We start from the raw sequence: 25,474 nt of genomic DNA, 5'->3' as shown, positions 1-25,474 counted from the left end.
ATATAAAAGTTATATATATATATATAGCTGGTGAATAGAACAGAGCCACCCACTTGATTTTGGATATATTTTGGTTTTTAGAAGAATCTACCTCCCAAAAGTTTAAAGAAAGAAAACATATATATACAAAAATAAGGGTAAACACGATGAAGGGATGGAATATGATTGTAAAGATGAAAATTTAAAAAAAAAATTCTAAAAAAGGAATTGATAAGATAAGTTGGTTGGAAAAAGAAAATAAAAAGTGGAGAGAATGTCCTCATGCTGGAGACTAGAACAAAGCCCTGTGCTAGATTTAGGGTATATATTGATCTATTAGAAGAAATTGTATCCCAAAATTTTTTAGAAAAAAAAAAACAATATGTATACAAAAAATAAGGTTAAATATAATGAAGGATAAAATATGACTATAATAATGAAGGTTTAAAAAGATTTTTTTTTCAGAAAAGTATTGGTAAGATAAACTAGTTAAAAAACATTAAAAAAGGAAAGCGGAGAAGTTAAAAAAAATAGAATAAGAAAAAAGTAAAATTAAAACAAATTTAATTTAACTTTGCAAGACTAGAGGATCATGGGGAGAAATCCATGAATTCCATGCTTTGCTTTCCTGTCCTCTGGAATTCCGCTGTTTTCCTTGACCTGTGAGCTTGGTCTTGGCTGGATGTTCTTGCTGATGTTCTGGGGGAGGGGCCTGTTGCAGTGATTCTCAAATGTCTTTGCCCTAGGAGGAATTGCACAGCCCTTGCCGGAACCGGGCTAAGTAATCTGCTCAGGTTTGCACTAGGGAGCTTTTGTTCCCTGAACGCTTTCCGTAGAGCTCCGGAGGATGGGAATGAAAATGGTGGCCTCCCAATCTCCGGCCCGGAGTAGCCGAGAGCTGGGGCCCCACTCCTCGGTGCGGCCTCAGAGAAAAGTGGTCAATCACTCCAGTCTCCCTGTTCTCCGGCCACACTCCGAGCTCACCTGGCCTGTGACTGAGCATTTCTGTCTCTGGTGCACGGCCCCATTTGGAGTCTCCAATCCCAGCAGATTCCTGCTGCACTGCTTGGAGGAGAAAGGTGAGTCTCCCCGGATCTGCAACTTGTGGGGTCCCTGCTCAAAGAGCAGTGGTCCGACTGTGCCTTGGACCACAGTTTAAGGTAACCCTGAGCTGAGAGCTCACTCCTTGGCTCCGTCTCTGTAGCTGGCTTCCCTGCTCCAATCCCTGGGAGCTCTGCCACACTCAGACACCCGTGATCTTTCTGTTACCTGCGGGACCTGAGACCACACTGTCCCCGTGAGGGCTCCACCCCACAACTGAGCCTCTGGAGTGATGTCCCACAGTGGGGCAGACTCTAAAAGTTTGGATTTTGTGCTCCACTGCTCCACCGCTTCCCAGGAGCCGGGCCCTCCCCCCCACCATCTATCTTCCCATCGCTTCGGATTCACTTCTCCACACTTGCTACCTTTCAGAAAGTGGTCAAATTTCTGTTCCTAGAATTGCTGCTTTGCTTCTTTTCTATCTCCTGTTGAGTTTGTAGGTGTTTGGTACCCATCTAGCTGAACTCCTGGGATCTGATGTCATTTCAGTCTGCTACTCCTCTGCCATCTTGCCTCGAGTCTCATATTTACAGTTTCTGAATGGAATCAGAAATATGGGCCCTCTAAATACACTTCATGTTAATATTGTGTGGTTTATGTGCATTTGTAAAGATTTATTTATTTATTTTAGACAGATTAACATGATCCAGGGAGGGTGGATGGCGGCAGGTAACTGGGTAGGTGTAGAAGGAGAGAGTCCTAAGCAGACTGAGCTGGGTGCGAGGACTGAAACGGAACTTGATCACATGACCATGAGATCATGGCCTGAGCTGAAAGCAAGAGAAGAGAGTCGAATGCTTAACTGACTGTGCCACTCAGGTGCCCTTTTATGTGCATTTTTAATTCATTGTTTTCAGGGAAAAAATGGACTCTATGGCTTGATGCAGCCTGGGTAGGGTAAATTATGTCTGATTTCATGTGGAGTCTGTTGTCTGAACCTACTTTGGTGGTATTGCAGCTCTGTTCTAGCTGACTGGAGTTTGAATTCATGAAATGTTAAAGGTTTTGGAAGTCAAAGGACCAAATCAACATATCCAGGAAAGGATGGGCATAGATTAAAAGTCAGAAACTCTCCAAGCATCACAAACCCTCATTGTTCCTTAACAGTTTTGTGTTTTGTTTTGTTTTGTTTTTTATGTTGCAAGAAATGAATCCCTGCAGAATCTGGGGATTTCTATATTTTAGAAAATACTCATTTTACATTTAATTTTGCTGAAAAAGTTAGGGACAAGGTAAAGGGACTTTTTTTCAGAGTTTGTACATTTTGTAGCTCTAGTATTTTATTGCTTCTATTCACAGAACTTGAATCTCATTAGTAATTAGAACTCTGATAGTAAGAGACTCTTGTGGCCTTCCTATCAGAACAAGTAGGGAACTGTAAGAATTTCTTTCAGTCTATCTGGGATAAGAAACATGTCCATAATAGAAGGAACCCTGAAACAGGGGATACCTCCAGAGTAACCAATATTTTCACGCAGTTGTTATGTTGAAAGGGCTGATTCCTACAATGCAACAGGAATTTAAATCTGGTGTCCTGAGAAATATTTCTTCCTGACCCCAGGGAAGTCCAGGGAAAGTCTCAACACTACTTTTGTCACTCTTAGATAGTGAAAAAGTCACCCATTCACTCTTACACATAGAAAGGAACTTGAGTTCACTCCTTTGTAATAATAAGTATAACTTCAGTTAAAGCCAGTTTATTGGCCCTGCCTGGGCTGCCTCAGAGATGCTGGTTGCACAGAATGAGGGATGAGGTCGTTTCTCCTCTTGTTTCAGTGATGTTCATTTCTATTCCTCCTTCCTGACAGCAGGAAAAGGAAGAGGAGATAAGGGTTCTCCTTGACCGTGGCTAATATGATAGAAGCCATCTACCTGGGCTTAGTCTATACTGAAAACTGACTCTGGGGGCCACTTTTGGGGAATATTTTAGTGGGATCATTAGTGTTTTTAACCACATCATTGGACTTTCTTTACCTGTAGTTACCTGAGGTAGGTAACTACAGGTGGGTATCTAGGATTTCTCCCTCAGTCCCTGGCCATCCACCATTGCAACTTCAGATTCTTTCTGTTGAGTTGTTTTCACCACTCACCCTCCCCACCACCCCAGCCCTACCAGTGGCCCTCTTGGACGCAATACAACACAGTTCTGTTCTGGCCCTCTAACCCATGGTCTATGGGTAGTGCTCACATGTCATTTGTTCTAATGAACTCTGATGCACAGATGCAGTAATATGTTTTTACTCTGGTATCAGAGCATCAGCCAGCCACTGTTTTCTTCCTTGATTACTTCTTAGACAAGAGTTCAATCCCAGGAAGGAGCAACTGGGATTGCTGACTACCCCTGCCACTGCCACCAAGTTCCAGGAGACAAGTATCCAACTTTCTGAGATGTTTCCTTGAAGTCACTTTCCTTTGCACCTAAGATAAGGGAAAAGTAACTTTCTACCTCAGAAGTACATGCAAATCGCATCACAACCTAGTTGTCTCCAAAAATTCTCTTCCAGTTATCCAACTCTTGGCCTTTCTCACCTCTTTAATGATTGGAAAATAGGTAATTAAATCAGGGTCCCCAAAACAGTTGTCAGTGTTCTCCTTTGCAAGTCTTGTACATCATTTTGTAGAGTAGAAGTAGCAATCTGTTTTGTGACTTACTCTCATCTCAAGATTGCAGCTGAAGTTAAGAAAAAAAATCCATTTTAACATCCTATAACATCTACAAATCAGTTGCTACTGTCCTCTCAAAATTATTTTAAACACATATTGATTGGTACATGTGTACAATCTGAAAAGCACAGTATGAGGCTCCATGGTGCTCCTACTCTAGCAGGAAAGACAAAACAGGTAGCGAAGAACAGCTAGATTAACCAGATATGCTAACTGCAGTTATAGGATGACCCAATATGCCTCAAATTCAGCCTAGTGTAAACTTTAGGAGCACAAACTCTAGTGTGAGACTGCTTGGGCCTGAATCACAATTTTTCTCTTTCTAGCTGTGTGACCTTAGCCAAGTTACCTAATCACTTGGTGCTTTACTTTCCTCATCTGTCAAATGGAGATAAAATAGTACCTCTCTCCTGGGGCTGTTATGAGAAATACCAGCGTTAATATTTATAAAGTCCTCGGAACACCATAAGGTGTTTGTTAAATAAAGATAACAATAAATCTCTTAAATATGGTTCCTAATTTTTCCCCTGTGGAGCTATTTCACACATGTGTTAAAAATATATACCATGTTAAACAATTTACTGAAAATGAACAAATTGGAATTCTGCCAAAATCAGGAAATAATGATTGCTTGCACAAAAGACCTGTGCAGAAAAAATGTCTAAAAAAATGTCTCCACGGGCCCCTGAATAAAATTTTAGTTTTCATGGGAATCCTGCTGTTTGTTTATCCCTGGAATCATTCTACAGAAAACCAAAATGCCTTACAATGGTATAGATTTTAAAGTAAGGATTATAAGAAATATGGTGGACATTAAAAATAAGTCCAAGGGAAAACAGTACACCTGAAGTCTATGTAGCTTTTAAAATTGTCCTACTCTTTGATTTTGCATTTCCTAAGAACTAAAGTCAGAAAGGAAATGTGATCTTAAGTCATATTGCCCAGCAAGCCTAAAACAAATCAAAACACACAAAGTCCATACTCACTAAATATAAGAAAGAGATCCTTTATAGTAAGAAGCAGAAAAAGAAAAAGGGGAACATTTTGCCTGTCAATATGAAGGGTACAATGAGCAATGTCCCAAATAACATCTTCAGGTCCTTCCATTTATATGATGGGGTTTTGTACAAGGTTTTCTTAAAATAACTCTGAGTGTAGGTGGATCCCATACTCTTGCCACCTAGTTCAATGATGAGAATCCAGGGAGAGGTTAAGAGGATGTGGTCCAAATCTTCCGGTTTTTTGATATTCTGATGGTAAATTTCTACAGGAATACAAAGATTTTCATGTCCTTTAGATCCCTCTTCCCCCATGTTGTTCCTCTCAACTGAGGCTTGATGAAAGGTAAGCTGAAGACAGTTTGAGGTTATCTACTCGGAGGGGGTTTTGCAGTGGGTATTCTGTGCTACTGATTAAGGGCAAATCCATGTGCTTTATGAATCAGCTGAGCACATGTTTGAGCTGACAGCCCTGCTGTTAAGAATGCTTCTCGGAGGCAGAGGACATAAGCACATGCTTCTCTTCACTGCCTCGTAGTATGGAATTCTAAAGTTAACAGTAAAAAACTGCACTTAGAATGATTTTAATGCTGCTTTGCATAATTCAGAGAGGAAGTTTAATTTTCGATAACTGCATCGTGGCTTAGATATAAGCCAAAAATGAGGGACTGAATTCTGGTTCTACTACCTGTCTATTAAGTTACCTGATCTTGAAGGAGTCATTGTACTGCCCTATGTGTCATAGTTTCATCACCTGTCAAAAGAAATTGAGTAAGTTTCAGGCTCTTAGCATTTGATGACTCTTTTTGTGAATAAACACTAAGAAATTGTACTCACTAAATGCTTGTCTGTGTGCCCCATATCCCTGAGACTGCTTTTTCTCTATTATGAGTAGTTATCATTTGGCTCTAAACAGACTTAATTACTGTGATTTTATCAGTTATTGAAGGAGAGAATTTCAAGCTTTTTGAACTGGGAGATGGAAAGAGTGGAGTGAAGGAGGTGTGCTAGAGACATGACAGGATGTCCTTCCACACAAGCAGCTAGCCACCTTTTCTGTGGCAACCTCTGCGAGTTCTCTTGAAAGTGTTTCTGTTGGCATATCAATCATCCATGAAATAGATGCTCCAGATTGACCCAAATGTCAAGAATCTTGCTTCTAGTACATGAATTTTTCAAAAGTAAAATTGGAGAAAAGCAGCTGTTGTCTGAATCATATTCTCAAACAATACACTGTGTTTAATTTTTTGTTTAAATCTGTGTTTTCTTTGAACAGAGATTGGGAGGGTGTGTGGGGGATAACTACATGACAAGAGAAAATGCCTCTTAGAGGACCTAAATAATATATAGTTACAAAAAGAACCCAAGATTAACTTAACGGAACTGTGACTGTCTTGAAGGAAGTGACCTCTCTCTCTCTCTCTCTCTCTCACACACACACACACACAAACACACATATTTATCTCTGAATCTCTGCTTTTACTTTTTATTTAATTTATTTAAACTAAGCTGGAAAAAATAACAGTTCAGCCATTTCTGCCACCCCTCATCCCCTGCCTCTTGTAGTCATCAGTCTATTCTGTGTCTACAAACTTGGTGTGTTGTTTGTTTGTTTTAGATCTCACATATAAGAGAGATCAAGCAGTATTAGTCATTCTCTGACTTATGTCACTTAGCAAAAAGTCCTTGAGGTCTATCTATATTATTGCAAATGGCAAGTTGTCATTTTTAATGACTGAATAATATTCCATTATATATACCATGATTTCTTTATTCATTCATCCATCTATGGATCCTTAGGTTATTTCCATGTCTTGGCTATTATAAATATTGCCGCAGTGAACATGGGGTGCATATATCTTTCCAAATTAGTGTTTTTGTTTCCTTTGGATATATGCCTTTGGAAATATACCTGGAAAATATAGTTCTATTTTTAATTTTTTTAAGAACCTCCATACTGTTTTTCATTGTGGTTTTACCAACGTACACTCACATCAGCAGTGCAAAGGGTTTTCTTTTCTTCATATCTTCACCAACACTTGTTATTTCTTGCCTTTTGATGATAGCCATTCAAACAGGTGTGAAGTGATGGATTTAATTTACATTTTCCTAATGATTATGATGGGCATCTTGTTATGTATTGGTTGGCCATCTGTATGTCTTTAGAAAGATGTCATTTCAGATTTTTGCTCATTTTTAAATTGGATTGTTTTGTTGCTATTGGATTGCATGAGTTCTTTATATATTTTGAGTGTCAGCCTTTATCAGATACATGATTTGCAGTTATTTTCTCCCATCCACTAAGCTGCCTTTTCATTTTGTTGGTGGTTTCCTTTGGTGTGCAGAAGGTTTTTTGTTTGTTTGTTTTTGTTTTTGTTTTAAGTTTTCTGTGGTCCTCCTTATTTATTTTTGCTTTTCCTGTGAGATTAAAAAAAACATCACCAAGACCTGTGTCATGGAGCATACTGTCTATGTTGTCTTCTAGGATTTTTATGATTTCAGGTCTTATGTTCAAGTCTTTATGACATTTTAAGTTAATTTTTGGGTATGGTGTAAGATGGTGGTCCTGTTTCATTCTTTTACATATGGCTCTCCAGTTTTCCCAGTATTGTGTGTTGAAGAGATTGTTCTTTCCCCATTATATATTCTTGGTTCCTTCATTGTAAATTAATTGGTCATATATGTGTGAGTGTATTTCTGGGCTCTCTATTCTATTTCATTGATCTGTGTATCTGTTTTTAATGCCAATGCAATAGTGTTTTAATTACTGTAGCTTTGTAATATAGTTTGAAATCAGGGTGCATGATGTCTCCAGCTTTGTTTTACTTCCTCAAGATTGGCTTGGCTATTCAGGATCTTTTGTGGTTCCATGTAAATTTTATGATTCTTTGCTCTATTTCTTTGAAAAATACCACTAGAATTAACAGGGATTACATTACATCTCCATAATTCTTTGGGTGGTACAGACATCATAACACTATTAGTTCTTCTAATCCACAAACATGAAATTTCTTTCCATTTATTTGTGTCTTCATCAGTTCATGTCATTAATGTCTTGAAGTTTTCAGTATACTGATTATTCATCTCCTTGATCGAATTTATACCCATGCATCTTATTCTCTTTGATGTAATCATAAAAGGAATTGTCTTCTTTATTTCCCCTTCTGATAGTTCATTTTTAGTGTAAAGAAAAACAAGAGATTTTTTGTGTATTGATTTGTATCCTGCAACTTTACTGAACTCGTTTATTCTAACAGTTTTTTAATGGAGTTTTTTGGGGTTTCTTTATATAATGTTGTATCATCTGCAAATAGTGACAGTTTTACTTCTTCCTTGTGATTTGGATGCCTTTTATTCCTTTTTCTTGCCTACTTTCTGTGGCTAGGAGTTCCAATACTGTGTTGAACAAAAGTTGGCAAGAGTGGAAATTCTTATCTTGTTCCTATAGTTAATTCTTATTAAATGCTGACTAATCAGTATAACTTCATACAACTCTTTTTGTCCCTTCCTCCCTTCCAGCACCAAGGAAAAATTGGAGTTAAATTTAATGTTGGGACAGATGACATCGCCATTGAGGAGTCCAATGCAATCATTAACGATGGGAAATACCATGTAGTCCGTTTTACGAGGAGTGGTGGCAATGCCACGTTACAGGTGGACAGCTGGCCAGTGATCGAGCGTTACCCTGCAGGTAAGCCAGTGAATGGGAACTGGGAGAACATTTTATGAAAAGCAAACTGGAAAACAAAGCACTATTTTGCGTCCGTTTCACCAAATTGTGGGTTTTCTGAGAAACCATCAAGTATTTATTGGACTTTAAAATCATGTGATTGTAATGCTATCCTAAACTGTTCTTGATACAGTGTACAAATGACATTTTATAGGAAAACTTGAAGGCACACGGTATCGTTTGCAAAATTCAGGACATCGGTGAAACCAGAAAAATGCACACATAAAAGGCACGACATGTCAAAGCTCTTTTTTACTGGATCTTTGCATTTGAACAAAGGAAAGGCTTTGTCAAAAGTAACAAAGTTAAAATTTAAAACCCAGGAAAGGAATATTACACACTTTTCTCTGAAAGAAAATAGGACCAGGTGGTTCCTTTGATGGTGGTGCAGAGCTGAAACTCGTGAAAGTTGCAGGAGTGCCATGGAACAAACAGAGAAATAGTAAAGGAACGATATATAGTACTATAAATCACCAGTTATAAAAACATGTAACTAACTGAAACTTGTTTTCACTGTCATATAACCATATGGGAGTTTCACAAGGATTCTGTGACACTAGCATTACTCATTTCAAGTCTATAAAATGAATGTCAAGCTATTATTGATAAAATAAAAATTACCTTTTTATTGTTAATCAGCTTTGTCAGGTCTACATTATTGAAACAAAAGCAGTAGATGAGAAACTTAGGCCAACATTACCTGGAGTTGCATATAGTCTCAATTTTTTAAAAAAGCATGTCATTTTTAAGTAAAATACAAATTAAAAGTATAGTGGTTATTTAACTTCATTTATTATCCTCTTTATGTTTTAGTACAAAAGAGGTTACTAAAAACATCAACCTCGTTTCTCTCTGCCCCTTTGCATTTACAACTGATTTATACAACAGATTTATAGCACAGTATAAAAATAGAATATAAGAAGAAGTTTTCATTTGTACAGTAAAAATGGTTACCAAAATATACACAAGACTTTGTTACAAGTTTTTGTTTCTTGGCAGAAATAATTTGAAGAAATAACTAACTTTATTAAATAAAGATTAATTTTTCTTGGTATTGACTCACAATTAGGAAATGTCTAATGAAATGTCTGTGATGCCCTTCTGGACCTTTTCTGGTTTAAAAATATCTGCATCTTCAAGCCTCCTTTCAGACCTGTTCTGTAAACCTGGAGCTTTGCAAATATTTGCTGAATTAAGAATAATAAAAAAAAACCCAGCTCTACGACAAAATTCAGAAGCAAGCACATTAATAATATGTCCAGTGCTCATTATAATACTGGCAAATAGTAGGCAGTCAATAAATATTTGCTGAATTGATGTCCTGGGAATTATCCCGATTTTACTGTACAATTATGAGAAAGTACACCTTCTTTTACCACCTGTAAGAAGATGAAGGAATGCAAGATTTGGAAGGAAAGTAATTTAAATATGCATGCAGTGTCACAAAGCCCCTCCTGATACTTTATTGAATTTACTGAAATCCTGATACAAAGGAATCTTTCATAAAAACTACAGCCTCAGTGAAATTACGGAAAAGTAAATTGGAGAATTTCCTAAAAAACGGATTAATCAATACCTGTTTCCTGAGAGGAAGTTATTGCACTGGACACCATGAAAGATGTGAAGTAGGATAAGTTCTAGGCCCTGTCTCTCAGGGTGTTATGTCTGTAAATAGTAGAACTGAACAAAAAACTGACAAATCTTGTTGCTATTATAGTATGGGAGTTGCCTCTGGAAGCCCAGGATTGTTTCACAGTTAAATTGTTAAAATTATTTCATTTTAGTAACTTGTATTCTTATCACAGTTTCCATACTGCTATCTGTAAGAACTCTGCTCTAGAGAATGCTAGTGGTGACCTATGTGGGGAGAGAGGAAGTCCCACCCTCAAGTTAGTTTGGGAAAATCTATGTTAAACTAAGTTCAAAATATGTATTCTTGGACTTTATGAATACCCATAATGCGCCTCTAAAAGAGAAATATAGTATGCATTTCCCAAGTATAGATAATCAGAATCTAATTTTTGGATGCATTAGTGCATTTGGGTAAATATTTTCTGTTTTAAAAAATTTCTATACCTCTTCGATATATTGTATCTGATTGGCAATCCTTTAATTGTGCACATACTAGATACTATGTACGATGTATAGTTCAAAAAAGATATGATCTTTTCTTGTGGTAAGCCAATGTCCAATTTGAATATTAGTTGCTGGGATTGGTGCAGTAAATTAGTTAAGTCGATAAATATTTGTATATTTTTCTAGACTAATATTTGTTTAACACGTATAGTGTCTCATTTACCAACGGATGCTCAGTATAGGAAACAATATAAAATACAGTTAAAAATCAGAAGCTGGCAATATCCTGATAATTAAGGAGTAAACCTTTAGAAGTAGTTATTTTAGATGCAACCTCTTGTATATTTAGTCAAAAATTCTATGTACTCTTTCCGTAAAAAAGTATTTTAGATAACATCAATCAAGAGTGAGTAAAGTTGCGCTTATTATGAAGGATACAAGCAAGAGTAAAGCACAGAATCTGTCCTCAAGAATATTAGGGCACAGGGGCCCCTGGGTGGCTCAGTGAGTTAAAGCCTCTACCTTCGGCTCAGGTCATGATCCCAGGGTCCTGGGATCGAGCCCCGCATCGGGCTCTCTGCTCAGCGGGGAGCCTGCTTCCTCCTCTCTCTCTCTCTCTGACTGCCTCTCTGCCTACTTGTGATCTCTGTCTGTCAAATAAATAAATAAAATCTTTAAAAAAATATTAGGGCACCTGTGGGGATTATTAATGTATACATATAAAAAGTTAATGACCAGTAGGGAAAGAATTCAGGGGAGTCACCATTGTTGTTATCAAGCACTTTATTAATCATCTGTTCTGTGTGCATTTCAGCATGATGTTGAGGTAGGAAATAAACCATGAAAATTTCAAATACCTTTTTCTTTTGGAGTTTTATCTGTAACAAAGCCATGAAGGCTGAATACAAATATAAAAGTACATGTCATCTGGATTAAAGTTTTTAGAACAAAGTGATTTTATGTATGAGTCAATAGAAATGTCTAGTATATCTCTTTTATATTGCTTTGTGGTATGACTATTTTTATTTTAAAAGTTTTTTGTTGTTGTTACTCTTCATTAGAAGAACAGCTTTTACCACCAAGTCCTATAATCAGAAAAGCAGGAACCAACAGACTATATTTGGTTCCTTTTAAAGTGCCTGCACTGCAAAATATAGGTAATAAGGATTGAAATTAGTAATTAAGCATAGCACTTAACCTTCCATTATAGGGCTTTGTGGTAAGTGCTTTTATATGAAGCAATTTATCTGGTAGCAACACTATACCTTTAATGAAAAGCACCTCAAGCACTGACCAGTGGTATTACCCAGTAATTGTCTAGAAGGCTCTCATAGGAAACTAATTAGTAGAGGTAGATTTTATGCTCTTTGCAATATATGAAATATTTCTTTAACTCAACAATTCATATTTTAGAATAAATACTGAATTTTCTGAATAGCAGGCTCAGTTTCCATTATTTTTCATACATGGAGCAATGAACAGGAATAATATTTTGCAAGCCATTTAAAGTTGAGAAACCCAATTATTGGTGCTTATTAGTTAAAGCTCTAGAATATAATGCATCGTTAATCTCTGATTTGTTTCTAATTGTAGTTATGTAGAAAAATTTCTCTCTCAACAAAAATACATTTTCTTCTCTCATAATGTTAAGCTGCAGAACTTAGCATCATTTTACTTGCCTCGTCTAAAGATTGCTCCAGGTAAATCACAGTTTGTCATTTGTCATTTGTCAACCAGTGTACCAAAAAATATCCTTTACACAAGGCCAAATATTCATTTTATTCCTGACAAATTAACACATCAAATCAACAAGTGTTTAGAGGATATGTACTACATTAAAGGGACATACTAGGCTTATTGTCTGGTTACAGAGGTACGTAAAAAGTGTTGGAGATTGAAAATATACTATGTGAGAAAATACAAGAGTTATCATATATTGTTTGTTAGTTTCTGATTAAGAAATACTGAAGGGAAAGATAAAAAAAGGAAAATGGGTTCCAAGGAAGAAGAAGCCATTTTGGAGTAAGTGGTCTAGTAATATTATGAAAAAATTAGGAAACTTGATTTGGGTCTTGAAAGGCTAGATTTTTACTTAGAGAATGGCATGCATTTTTTAAGGTACTTTTAAAAATATTTTATTTATTCATTTCACAGAGAGAAAGAGGGCAAGCACAAGCAGAGAGGGAGAAATGGTCTCCCTGCTGAGCAGGGAGCCCGATAGGGGGCTCGATCCCAGGACCCTGGGATCATGACCTGAGCCGGAGGCAGAGGCTTAACGAACTGAGCCACCCAGGCACTCTGGCATGCATCTATTTTAATAAGACTAGCAGGAAAATGTAAAGACAGAACATATTTAGAAAGTTATTTAACAGTCCGGATATCAAAAGATGAAGCCCTAAAATATGGAGATAGAAAATAGAAAATTAAAAAGAATACAAGAGAAGATCTGGTCTTCAATTGAATAGGAGTCTCATTTTTACTTTTTAGTCTGTCTGTTTTTCTCTCTGTCTCTCTGTCTGTCTCTCTCACCAGCAATTTTTCAACATTCTGTTGCTTTAGGGTGTCATCAGACTGCACCAAGTAACAATGAAATGGAAGCCTGTGATAGGAATAAATAGAGAAGTCAGAGACCAGTTCTTGCTTGCTTAGAGTTTAGTCTTTTGGGGAAACAAGAAGGATTCAGAAAAACTGACTAATGTCAAAATGGGTCAACTTCAAAATTACTAGTGAAGAGGTTAGTTGATACAGAGTTTTTAAAAAGGAGAAAATGGTGGTCTGTGATGATACAACAAAGAAGATCATTTAGGAATAGGAAAATTTGAAAGAGAGGAATAGCCCAAGGAAAGACTCTATAAAGATGGTGTAAATATTTTTCACATGATCATTCAGTTTGGCTCTAAGATCTTATGGGTACGATCTCTAAGTCTTGACTTTATGTTCATCTTCAAAAATTGGTAAAACAGGGGCGCCTGGGTGGCTCAGGGGGTTAGAGCCTCTGCCTTTGGCTCGGGTCATGATCCCAGGGTCCTGGGATCGAGCCCCGCATCGGGCTCTCTGCTCAGCGGGAAGCCTGCTTCCTCCTCTCTCTCTCTGCCTGCCTCTCTGCCTACTTGTAATCTCTGTCTGTCAAATAAATAAATAAATAAATAAATCTTTTTTAAAAAATTGGTAAAACATTTCAGAGCTCAGGAAAGTCATAGTGATGATGTTCCTTTAAATTCTATATAGTTAGTTTAGATTGATTGATTGAATTTTAGTTTAAGTCATCAATAATTATTGACTATCTCTTTGAGCTATTTCATCATTTAAAGATTCCCAGTTGGTACTAAGTGTTGGTAGGTTTGATGATCATGGTGTTTTTATTTAACTTTAACAGAATTTTTGCTATCTATGATGTAATTGAAAAAAATATACATCATTTGTGATCATAGCATTTGAAGGAGAGAAGGAACTTCAAATATCTTCTATTCCAGCTCCTTCATTTTTCAGACAATAAAATGGAACCTTAGAGAGGCTAGTGGAATTAATCAGAACCACTGTGCTAGTTAGTGGTAAAGTGAAAATTATACTTGGGAACTCTTGTTTGCCAGCTCTGTGTACCTTGCTTTATACTTCCTGGAAGACAGGAATCAGGAGAAATCATTAGATATATACTTCAACATATCAAGGTATACTCTTCAGAGCTAAATATGAAGACTTACACAATTCACCATAGTTGTGTATATTGGTCCATCCATGTCACAGTCTCCTACTTCTGCTGACCAGTACAGACACATATATGCACAAATCTTACGAGTGCTATAAAATAATAACACATGGAATAATAATCTTCTTAAAGAAACCATAGTTCCTTTGTTATCACTAAATCTTGGGGTCAATAATACTCATTAGTAGGCACTGGTTATTTTTTAACCTCACTTTTAAAGCATTATTAGCAAATTAAATAACCCATTAATGAATCATCACTATTTTACTGTTTCTGCAGCACTCAACCTTTAGGTTAACATGATTTCAAACTTTATGTATTTATTACTTATTATAAATAAATAAACTTATAATAAATAACTTATAAATAATATATAATAATATAATAAATAACTTATAAATAAACTTATTATGTATTTATTACTTTGCTCTATTTATTATGACGTTATTTGAAACAGTTGATTTCAGTAGCCAGAAGAAGAGTGAGTCAGAGGATTCAGGTGTTGGAGATCCTTAAGGATTATTTGGGAGAAAAACTGTATCTCAATAGATCTGTCACATATCTTGGTTAAATGTATTATATATGGGAAATGTTTGAGTGAATTTTGTTTCCCTCCTACAAAAAGTAAGGCAGTGAAAATATAACTTTCTTATGGAAACTGATAAATCCTAGAGAAGACTTGAATCATTCTTCGAGTAAACAACCAATTTTTGGTAGAGTCAAACAGAAGACATGATAATCCAGACTTGTCATGTAGTAGGCTACTTAAATAATTATTGAATAAATCCAGTTTCCTCATTCAATTTCTATGTAAAAACATTGTCTTTTGCTCATCATTTTTAGCCAAAATATCCTTATGTGCATGGGTGAATATTCCTCTGAATATAAAAATGTTTGGCTTCTATTCGATACATTTAACTGTTTACTAACTACAATTTTCTGAAGTAAAGCTTACATACTATGAGATATCTGAAACTTCAAATACTGTAGCTGTGTTAGATAGAGTTAGTGACAAAAACTCTGACTTTTCCATTGTTAATTATCTTCATTCATGGTGCTCAGTTTTTCTGAGACGTTAGGGCCTTTTCGTAATGATGAAACATAATGAACTTTTTATTTAGCAATATATTAAATACACCTACCTTAAATGCCTAGCTTCAGAGACATTGTATCCAAGGAGCTAGAAATGATACATTTTCATTCTCACTCATTTTTATAGATTCTCAAAGACCTGAGCCTTTGTTTTTGGTTTTGGATTTTTTGTTTTGTTTTGTTTTGTTTTAATGTCAAAGAGTTCTTACAGTTACTGTAAGGCAATCACATGAGGATTTTTAATTTTCTGACAAAAGAAAGATAAAATTCCTCTGATAGTTTGGTGGGCTTTGACACCATTTATGCTACGCAGGCTAACAAACATAGATAATATAAATAAATAACAGCCCTTCTTCGTGATTTCCAGAAGATTTTCCCTTTATATTCTTGTTCCTCTATTCTTTCCAATGTACAATTTTAGTACTTTAAATTCTTATTATGATAAAGGCATGTATTGATCTCACCCCTAAAAAAACTGACAATACACAGGAAATGACATTATCATAATTTTAAGTAAGGATAGCCAAAGTATTGACTAAGGAATTGGGTTTAGGGACTTTTCTCCAAAGGTAATGATAGTTAGGTTAAGGAATTTACTTAATGCTTACAAATAATGAGTTACTAATGTCACATACAAAAAACTAGTTGCTACTACAAATGCACAATTTAGTTTTTAGGAGGTGAGGTGGAAAAATGTTTAAAGAAATAGCTAAAGAGTGAAGGTCAGAGAAATTACATTTTTAAGGATCTTAGGCTTTCAGGAAACTTTACAGCTTTTCTAAGTGTTTTTTGTTTTTTCTAAGTATTTGGTTGATTTTGATAAGATTTTGATAAGATTTACAATTTTGCGGCAATGCTTTTATAACTTCATCAGTATCCAAAGGTATCTTTCTTTTTTTTTTTTTAAGATTTTATTTATTTATTTGTCAGAGAGAGTACACACAAGCAGGCAGAGAGGCAGGCAGAGGCAGCGAGAGAAGCAGGCGCCCTGCTGAGCAAGGAGCCCGATGTGGGACTCGATCCCAGGGTCCTGGGATCATGACCTGAGCCGAAGGCAGCGGCTTAACCAACTGAGCCACCCAGGCGTCCCCAAAGGTATCTTTCTTGTATCACATAGTAGATAATTGGAATTCAAGGTAGTAATTGTTGAGGTCAAGATTCACCGATAGATACTAAAATTAGTGCTTCGAAGTAGGAATAGAGACTAGCAATTTATGTAATATAAAAGTATCTCCTTCAAGGAGAAGATAGAAACTTTGCACAGAGAAACTCACCAGAGCACCCTAACTAAGTGGTCAAACTAACCATCATCATTAATAAGAAATACTGACTTCATGTACTTCCTGATGTGATACTCTGAGAAAGTATTCTCAACAAAAATTCATGACCTCAATCTAATCATGACAAATGTGATGTGGGAATCCGGATTGGATTCTGGAATAACAAAAGCACATTATTTAAAAACTGTTAAAACCTCATAAAGTTTGTACTTCAGTTAATAGTATATATAAATGTTAATTTCTTGGTTTGGGTAATTGTTCAATGGTTAGTTATGTTGGTAACAGTGAGGGAAAGTGGGTGAAAGATAGTTGAAGCTCTTATTATCATCTTTTATAACTTTTTGTAAATTAACACATTTTAACAAAAATTTTATAAATGATGTCTATCCAAAAATACCTTTTACTCAATTCTATATAAACTTATTCCAGGAAAAAAAAAAAGATTTTAAATAATAAAGCTTCATGTCTTTGTAGAACTGGCAAGTCAGATGTAATTGTTGTGATAAATTATGCATTGACATGTTTATTTGGTTATTAGAAAAGCACATTTGTTCCTAAGAAATATAAACCCAATTTCTGTAACAATCCAAAGGTGTAACCTAATCTAATATTTAATTAGTTCTTAATTAAGATAGAATGACATAATAAATGTGAAAGTCTTTTGAAGTATGAAGCCTTTAAATAGGCCATATATTAAAATTTAAATTATGATGATGAATATTTTGTGTCAGATTTAGCCTCATGGGTTGAATATTTGTCAAAGAAAGACTTTCATCTTAAACATTTTAAAGTCTGTTTTGTTTTTAGCCTTTTGAATTTGACTGTACTAAAAAGCAGCTGAGGTTTCTACCTCTCTTGAAAATTTAAGACTAACTTCCCTCATGTTAAGTATTATTGAAGTAATTTTTCATCTTGGGCATATTATCTCTACTGGTGGCCTGAATATTTAAAATATCTATTCAGAGTCCAAAAGAGAATATACCTACCATAAGTCTGTCTAGATATTACCATATGCATTTCCAATGAAGTATTTTAGCTGAATTTATGAGATATAAAACTGGACAGAATAGAGGAACATCGAGCTTCATTTTTCTAGATAGTGTCAACTACGTGATAGCATGCCATAATAATTTTTCAGGGTCACCTTTGCTGGAGAATTTTAAAAGTCCATGTAGAGTCTTCAGCTTTCTCATTGGTTATTTTTATAGCTCAGTTTGGCAGAGGAGTTGGAACGGAGTGTCTTTTCCAGTTAGCAGAGAAACAAACAAAAAGAAGTTTGTTTTTTTTTTTCTTAAATGCCAAAGTTTGCTTTGCTGAAGAGGGGGGCAGGATGGTCACAGTCATACAAGGGAAACAAGGCCTGGAGATCAATAGATGAGACCTGTACTTTACGGAAGTATAGTCCAAATAGAAGGATAAATCCCTAGGGTTGACTCAGTAAGGAAATTGGTCTTGCACAAGAATTGGGGTAAAGAGGTAACAATTCACCCTGAATCCCAGACATGCGCAGAGATGATTTAAATCCCTGCCTTTTGTAGGATTTAGTATCAGCAAGAGTGAGCTAGACAGGCATATTCTGTACAGGGAACTGTGTAGATTCTTTTATATACATTTTCTCATTAGCACTCACAAAATCTTTGTAAGTCAGCTAATATTATTTCCTTTTGATAAATGGTAAACAAAGAGAGATCAGGTTACTTGCCAAGCTCACAGATCCCAAAGCTCACTCCAGTACTCTGAAGTATTATGCAACATTGCCTACACTATTTATTCTTACTTCTTCTAAGAAAAAAAAATTTCTTCTTGGTTCCCACCATGTTGCACCTCCCTAAAACTTTGTTGTGCTGAAGTTCTGATACCAATAGGTATTACTCGTTTTGTTCATATGTCTGAGGGCTATCTGAGGGTCCCTTGAGATTTATAGCATGCTCATAATGATGCCCTCCCCAACTGCTAGTCATTCTTTTGTTTTTGTTTTTGTTTTCTGGTTATTGTTTATGGAGGTGTAGAAGTGAGTGCCAAATCCAATTTGTATACCCCTCTTAAACACTAAAGTGCAATAGGAAATAGAGAACACATGTCAAATGAGCAAACTTCACACATATGCTGCAAACTTAACACTAGGTTAAAGGCGGGATAGTGTGGATCTTAAGGGAGAAGGTTCAGGAGTCAGACTGCTTGGGTTTGAAACTTAGTTACAACACTTTGTAGATGTAAGACCTTTCACCGAATTCTTTAATCTCTTTGTACTTAGATTTTCTCATCTGCAAAATGCATTAATGATAGTACCTACCTCAGAGGGTGTTTGAATGTTCAGTGAGTTACTTTTTAGTTTCAAAATGTTATATAGCTGGTAAAAACCTGGTAAGTAGGAAGCACTCAATACATGTTAGCTCCGTTCTCATTAATCATAGCAGTCCAGTTTTGCAATCCTATAATTGCAATAGGTACTAATCTCCCCATTTTAGTCTGTATTTCTGTCTGAGAACAAATTCCTGTCTTGGCTGTCAGACTTGGGTTCACACACTTGGAGATAAATCTTTCTAGAAGGTTTTGGAGCTATAATTGCCACACACCCGTCTGCCCCCCACCAAACTCATCCTGAGCCAAGACAATACAGAGCCATCACTAGGAAGGACAGGGTTCACAGCAAATGAGTGAGAGAAAATATGTTCTGTGTAAATTTAGGAAAGGGGTAGTATGTGGTAATTAGAAAAGACTTTACAGAGGACTGGAATTTGGACTGGATATTGGAGAATCCTTTGAATTTTACTAAGTGAGCATTAGAGAGACCAGGCCACTGCATATAGTTATGCAACTTGGGTAACTATATGCACTGCACTACTATCCCATTAGAGGAAATGAGCACAAGCTGGACTCCCCTGAAGGATTGTCCCCTGAAGAAAGAGCTATTTTTTTTTCTTTCTACCAAGCACTTTGGGCTTACCCAACCTTTTATTTCAGTGTTAACGGTAAAGGGATTGTCCTTTCTCAGTTCTCCATGATGGCACCCTGTAATTAGGAGACCATAAAAATTATCGTTTGAACACACAATTCTGAGAGAGAAAAGAAGCAATAACTATAGTTACTACTATATAATAGGCACATGCCAGCCCTATCCTGGGTGAACTTGTCACTTCACCTGTAAGCTGCCCTGAGACTGTTGCTGTCTCTTAACTGGAGAAACTAGAATGAACCTGTTAGTCATATACTAGGTGGGAAAATAAAATGAACTTGCTAGTCATTATACTAGGTAGCTGGGTTTATTCCCATTCCGGTGGGAAAGCTGAAGATATTAATTAGAAAATGACTGGCTGAGCTCAAAAAAAATAATTTTAAGCACATTTGGAATCATTACTTTTTTATCTCCTAAAATATTTTAAAATATCAGTATATTCTCAGTCACTTGTAAATTTTGTGCTTAATTTCCTCTTAACCAAGTTTCACATGTATTAAATTATGTTTAATTTCAGTTCAAATTTCTTTTATCACTTTCTGCCTGAAGATATTTTTCTCAAATATTCATTTTTTATTCTGAATTAGGAAGCATTGAGAACAGGTAAGCAACTGGAATGGAAAGAAAGCATCAGAGGATTGGTTAAGTTCTTTAAAGTGCTAACAATAGACCCAAGTTTTAGACCCAGCCATTTCTATTCACACATTTTACCTTAAGCCCCAGTGGAGGCCAAAAGTCTTGGATACTCCTTTGATCCACCAATGAATATTCATTACAACTCACTTCATGCCTGTTCCATGGTGTGCTTGCTGGAGGTGGTGGGGAACAGAGGAAAGCAAAAAAACAGTCTTTTGTCCTGCAAGAGTTTGAGGAATAACCGAGGAGGGAAGGTAACTCAGAGAGATAGGAATTTTATGGGAAATGCAGCATTATATAGCACAAAATATGAGTATGAGATCTGGAAGAGATATGAAAAAGAAGAAAAGAAACGTGTTTAGTCCTCAAAAGAAGTAAAGTCTAAGTCTGTTCTTGAAAGGATAAATGGGCATGTATTGATGATGAGTCCATTCTAGTCTGGAAAGAGAATGAACCCAAGAGCAGAAGTGGTTAAAGATTCCAAAAGAGCACCAAAAAATGGTCTTATTCCCTGTCTTGAAGTGTTCATGGTAACTTCATACTGTTATACTAATTAAATCTGAGGGAGTAATTAAGGAAGGAGAGGATCAGAAGTACTTTCTTCCAGAGTTTGTGGGTTTCTAAGGGATATCTATGCCATGACAAAAGGATTTTTTCTTTGGGAGTATCAAGAGTTAGAAACAGAGTTAGGAACATTCTTTTCTTTTCTTTTCTTTTCTTTATGATTTTATTTATTTGAGAGAGAGAGAGAGAGAGAGGACAATTGAGAGGTTAGAGAGAGGCAGAGGGGAGGGAGAAGCAGGCTCCTGGATGAGCAGGGAGCCCAACAATCCCAGGGCTCTGGGATCATAACCTGAGCTGAAGGCAGACATTTAACTAAGGAACCACCCAGGTAACCTCAGAGTTAGGAACATTCTGCAGACTTCCTGTTCTAGTTCCCCTGGACTCTCAAGAGAAGTCTGTGATGATAAGGTAAAATTAACACTGTCCACCTGGACAAAACTGAAGTAACTGGTGCTATTGGGATGTACCCATTAAATTTTAATAAAATCTGGGTGAATAGGTAGTGATCAGCACAATGGAGTTTCATTTCTACAAAGATGTGTATTTCTGATGGCAGCTGAATTCTTACTCTAACTGAATTATAGCTTCCCAAACCACCTTATCCTCTTAAATTCCCAACTTATGTCATTAATAACATAGTTCATCTTATTACCCTCATAGATCAAAATCTTTTACTTATCCCATCAGATCAGGCACTAGGTCCAATGGTAGGTGCCAGTCCACTAATTCTTCCTTCAGATTTCCCCTTTTCCATCATGTTCTATCCGTGCTGGCATTATTTTAGTGATGTAAGGCCTTTATCACATTTGGGCCCCTTGTTCTCAACTGAAAACCATCTATATTCCTTTTCAGCCCTCATTATTATAATCCATTTGGTATATAGCCAAGATGTTTATCTTCCTGAAATTGCTTTTCTCATATCTCTTCCTGCCCCTCAGTCCTTCAGTGGCTCCCTAACGTGGGTGATACAAGAATAGAATTTATATGGGTGAAGAAAGATGTATAGTAGGGTTCATTGGCTTTCTTTCAGTTCTGATATTTCACATTTTGGAATTTTATTTTTCAAATTTTAATTTCTTTTGCTTTTATATAGAGAGTTTTCTTTTAAAAATCTGATTTTCCTAGTTTATATTTTTCTAGTATTATGTTACCAATTTCTTGCTCTTGCAATAGGAAACCAAAGATGACTGGTTTTTTTATTTGTTTTTTCTATATCTATCATTCCAATTTCATACTTTGATCTTTACTCTTAGTCTGTATTGAATATATCTAGAAGCTGTTAACTTTAAAAAATAAATGTAATGATTAAATACAACTAGAATATTTCACTCTATAGCCAAACCAAAACAAATCAAAACAAAAAGTTCATTGTATTTGCCCATAATGTGTGATAATGTTCTTTACTTACTTATTTTCTTTAAATGGGAAGTAATTCTGAACAACAATACTTTTATGGGATATTTTATTTCAACTTTCATTGAGCTATGGTAACTTTCCAATTGCCTTCTAATTCCGTAGAGCTTGAGGGACAGATTTGTCAAGGTTATCCAACCCATCTTTCATCAGCTGGGCATTGGACCAGGTTCTCGCTAAAGTCTTTTTCTTTTCTACAGGTCTATAATACTGTGTACTCTATAAAAACAATAGTAGCCATTATTTACTTAACACCAATTATGTACCAGAAACTGTTCAAGGTACTTTATACAAATTACATCTTATTCTCAAAAATAATCTCATAAACTATCTCCATCTTACAGATGTGTTAATACTTGAAAAGAATATAACATGTCCTTGAGCATTCAATATACTTATAACTCAATAACATGTCCTTGAGTACTAAACTGAGATTTGAACTTAGGATTTTCTAACTCCCATAAAAATCAAATAGATTTGATTATTTCTTTCCATAAATCTTAATAGTCTTATATTTTAAGTATTTAGGAACCCGAGATGTCACAAATTTCAAACTGGAAGCTTTTTCTCTTGGGGCTATTAAAAGGCGACTTTAATATTTTTGGTGAGAAATATGTCATCTACTTGTACTACGACTTTCACCTAAATTCTTGTGGCAATGTAAAGTGTTTAAAAAGCTGTCTATTCTTGATAGTATGCTATGTTGTAGTCCTTCATCTTAGTCATGAGGTGAAATTTCTTAGTCATCAAATAACATGGCAACATAGAATCTTCTGGAGTTTTTAAATTTATTTTTTATTTTTATTTGCTTTTTTTCTAATTTATTTGTTTGCTTGACTAGTCAAAGACCAGTCAAATAAAGTACCTATGGTTATGCATGTAATTAAAGGCAGTTTGGGGACCCTATCCTTACTTCTGTATGCCAGCTAAAGAAAAAGCATGTATTGCATAGAACTTTTTTGGCATAAACTCAATTAAATACCAGCTTATTATAAGATATACCTTCTTTTTTGTCATGTTTGTCTACTTCTTGATTGAGATTGTAACATAATCGTGCACTCCTTGATGTCTAAGGGCCTGTATGTGGGGTTTTTAATCAGAATGCCCAAGGACTTCCTAAAAAAGATTAGTGGTCCTATGGCCTTTTTTGATTCCCAGTTTTCTCATCCACTAGAATTGTTGTATATTCCCACAAAAAGCAGAACCAAACCGTATCAAATTTCATAAAGGAAATTGACTCCATATATAAATCTCACTGTAGAATTGCTTCTATTTTCCTCTATTATTGAGAGTCCAGTCATGTGGTTACTTATTTTCACCTGCAAAAATCAGGATTGGGAAGGAATGGAAGATAGAATCAATAAGTCTGAATCATGAAGAAGAAGCTGGGAGTGTGAAATAAGCCAACCCAAAAAATATTCCAGAGTAAAGAGATTCAGTATGGCAAGGCAAAAGACAAAGGGTAGCGGAAGAGATAAGTGCGCAAGAGGGTGCAGTTTGTTAATTTGTTTAGTAATTCTTTAAAAATACTTATTTAAGACCTCCAGTATGCCTGGGTCTCTGCTGAGAATATAGTGCTGATCCAAAACAGACACAATCCCTGTTCTCCTAGAGTTTACAGTTTATTGGTGAAAACACATTTTGGTAACCCCTCTGAATAAAGTGTAGCGTATAAAACTAGAGGGGTCAAGAACGAATGTCCAGAGCTAAGGTAGGAGGTGACAGAACAGTGCAGGTGTTGCTTGGACTATAGCTTGAGAGGTGGAGGTAGAGACACTGGTGTTGAGTGAAGGTTGGCCTCTCTCTCAGGGCGCAGGCTCCAGGAACACCAGAAGAGAAGCACCAAGGGCAAAGACAAAGCTTTTCCACCTACTTCTACCAAACATTTCACCCAATAAGTTGAGGCCAAAACGTTTATTGAAGTCTGGTCATATGGGTGGAAGTGGTGAAGCTATATTTAATTTCTTGGGAAATATAAGGTACCTTGAGTTTATTACATTCATATAAAGCTCAGGTCTTTTTGTTTTGGCACTAATTGGTACAGTCCTCCATTTGCTAGACCTTCTACTGTCCTGGGTATTTTCTGTGGAGTCTCTCACCCCCCAAAGAGAAAGAGAACAGAGTAAGACACTCACTTAGTTTTGGGTAGATGATAAATACTTCAAGTTAACAATGAAAGTTGATATTTTCGTAGTTATTGTTTGTTGGCATGACCATTTAGCAAGCCCCCCCCCAAACTAATTATGGTCTCACAAAAATCATTTTTTTTGTGTTTGTTGAACAAGATTCCTCAGGCAAATTTAAGATTAGAAATGTACGTAAATAATATAGGCTTTTCCTTTGGGACTTAGAATTTGTTTTCAGAGATTTGGAAGTGGGCACAATAAGCTTTCTGTGATCTTGTAATGGTTACTAAATTGAAGAAAACATCAGTATATTTTAGTAAAAAAAAAAAAATCTCACCTTATGTAATCATTACCTAAGTCAGAATTTATTTTATGCAGTATTTTGTGGGCGGGTTTCTTTTGTGGAAACTTTTAATATAAATTAACAACTTAAAAATAACACTATTTTTTTTTAAAATAACACTATATTTCAAATAGTACTCCAGTCATCTGTGTTAATGAAGCTACGGGGGACCACAAAGTAAAATGGGATCTCTTTGTTTGTTTGTTTGTTTAAGAAATTTCATTTAATGATATGAAATGTCAAATCCTTTTGCAAAAGTTGTACTATAGACATAATGGAACTATGTATATACCTAGACCTATTTATAAATATAGGTATGTACACAAATATATATCGTGCTGATATTTTTTGTGCTGAAATCAACTTCATCATTATCTTATACCTTAAATAATGCAAATTGTACATTGGTAGAGTTCATTCTATAACTGTGTGAACTACCAGAGTTGTGTTGCAGAATATTATGATTTAAAAGCTAATCCAGAGAAGGGAAAAAATGCTCTCTTCAATCAAACTTTGTAATTAAAATGGGTACGATTTTTTTTAAAGATTTTATTTATTTGATAATGAGAGAAACAGCAAGGGAGGGAACATAAGCAAGGGGGAGTGGGAGAGGGAGAATCAGGCTTCCTGCCAAGCAGGCAGCCTAATGCAGGGCTCGATCCCATGACCCTGGGATCATGACCCGAGCCAAAGGCAGACGCTTAACTGACTGGCCACCCAGGCACCCCTAAAATGGGTACAATTTTGACAGTAAGTTGGTACTTTGTTAAAATGTAAACCCAGGAGTATTCATATCCAGACCTTTTAGCC

At 35.9% G+C, this 25,474-nt stretch overlaps 1 protein-coding gene across 33 annotated transcripts in view; it reads left to right on the top strand.

Moving 5' to 3' along the window:
* The window catches only part of NRXN1 (neurexin 1), a gene marked incomplete at its 5' end in the record, with an annotated part of 1,159,071 nt that overhangs the window by 978,136 nt on the left and 155,461 nt on the right, over positions 1–25,474 (top strand). For all 33 annotated transcript variants that reach the window (XM_080814815.1, XM_080814809.1, XM_080814838.1 and 30 more), the window contains one exon: positions 8,262–8,433. In XM_080814815.1, the coding sequence (XP_080670941.1) occupies positions 8,262–8,433 (172 nt within the window). The remainder of the gene's footprint in view (positions 1–8,261; positions 8,434–25,474) is intronic.

Source organism: Martes martes (assembly GCF_963455335.1).
Source record: "Martes martes genome assembly, chromosome: 9".
Lineage (NCBI taxonomy): Eukaryota > Metazoa > Chordata > Mammalia > Carnivora > Mustelidae > Martes > Martes martes.
The sequence above is the reverse complement of the archived record's forward strand: the minus strand, read 5'-3'. Positions and strand labels throughout refer to the sequence as shown.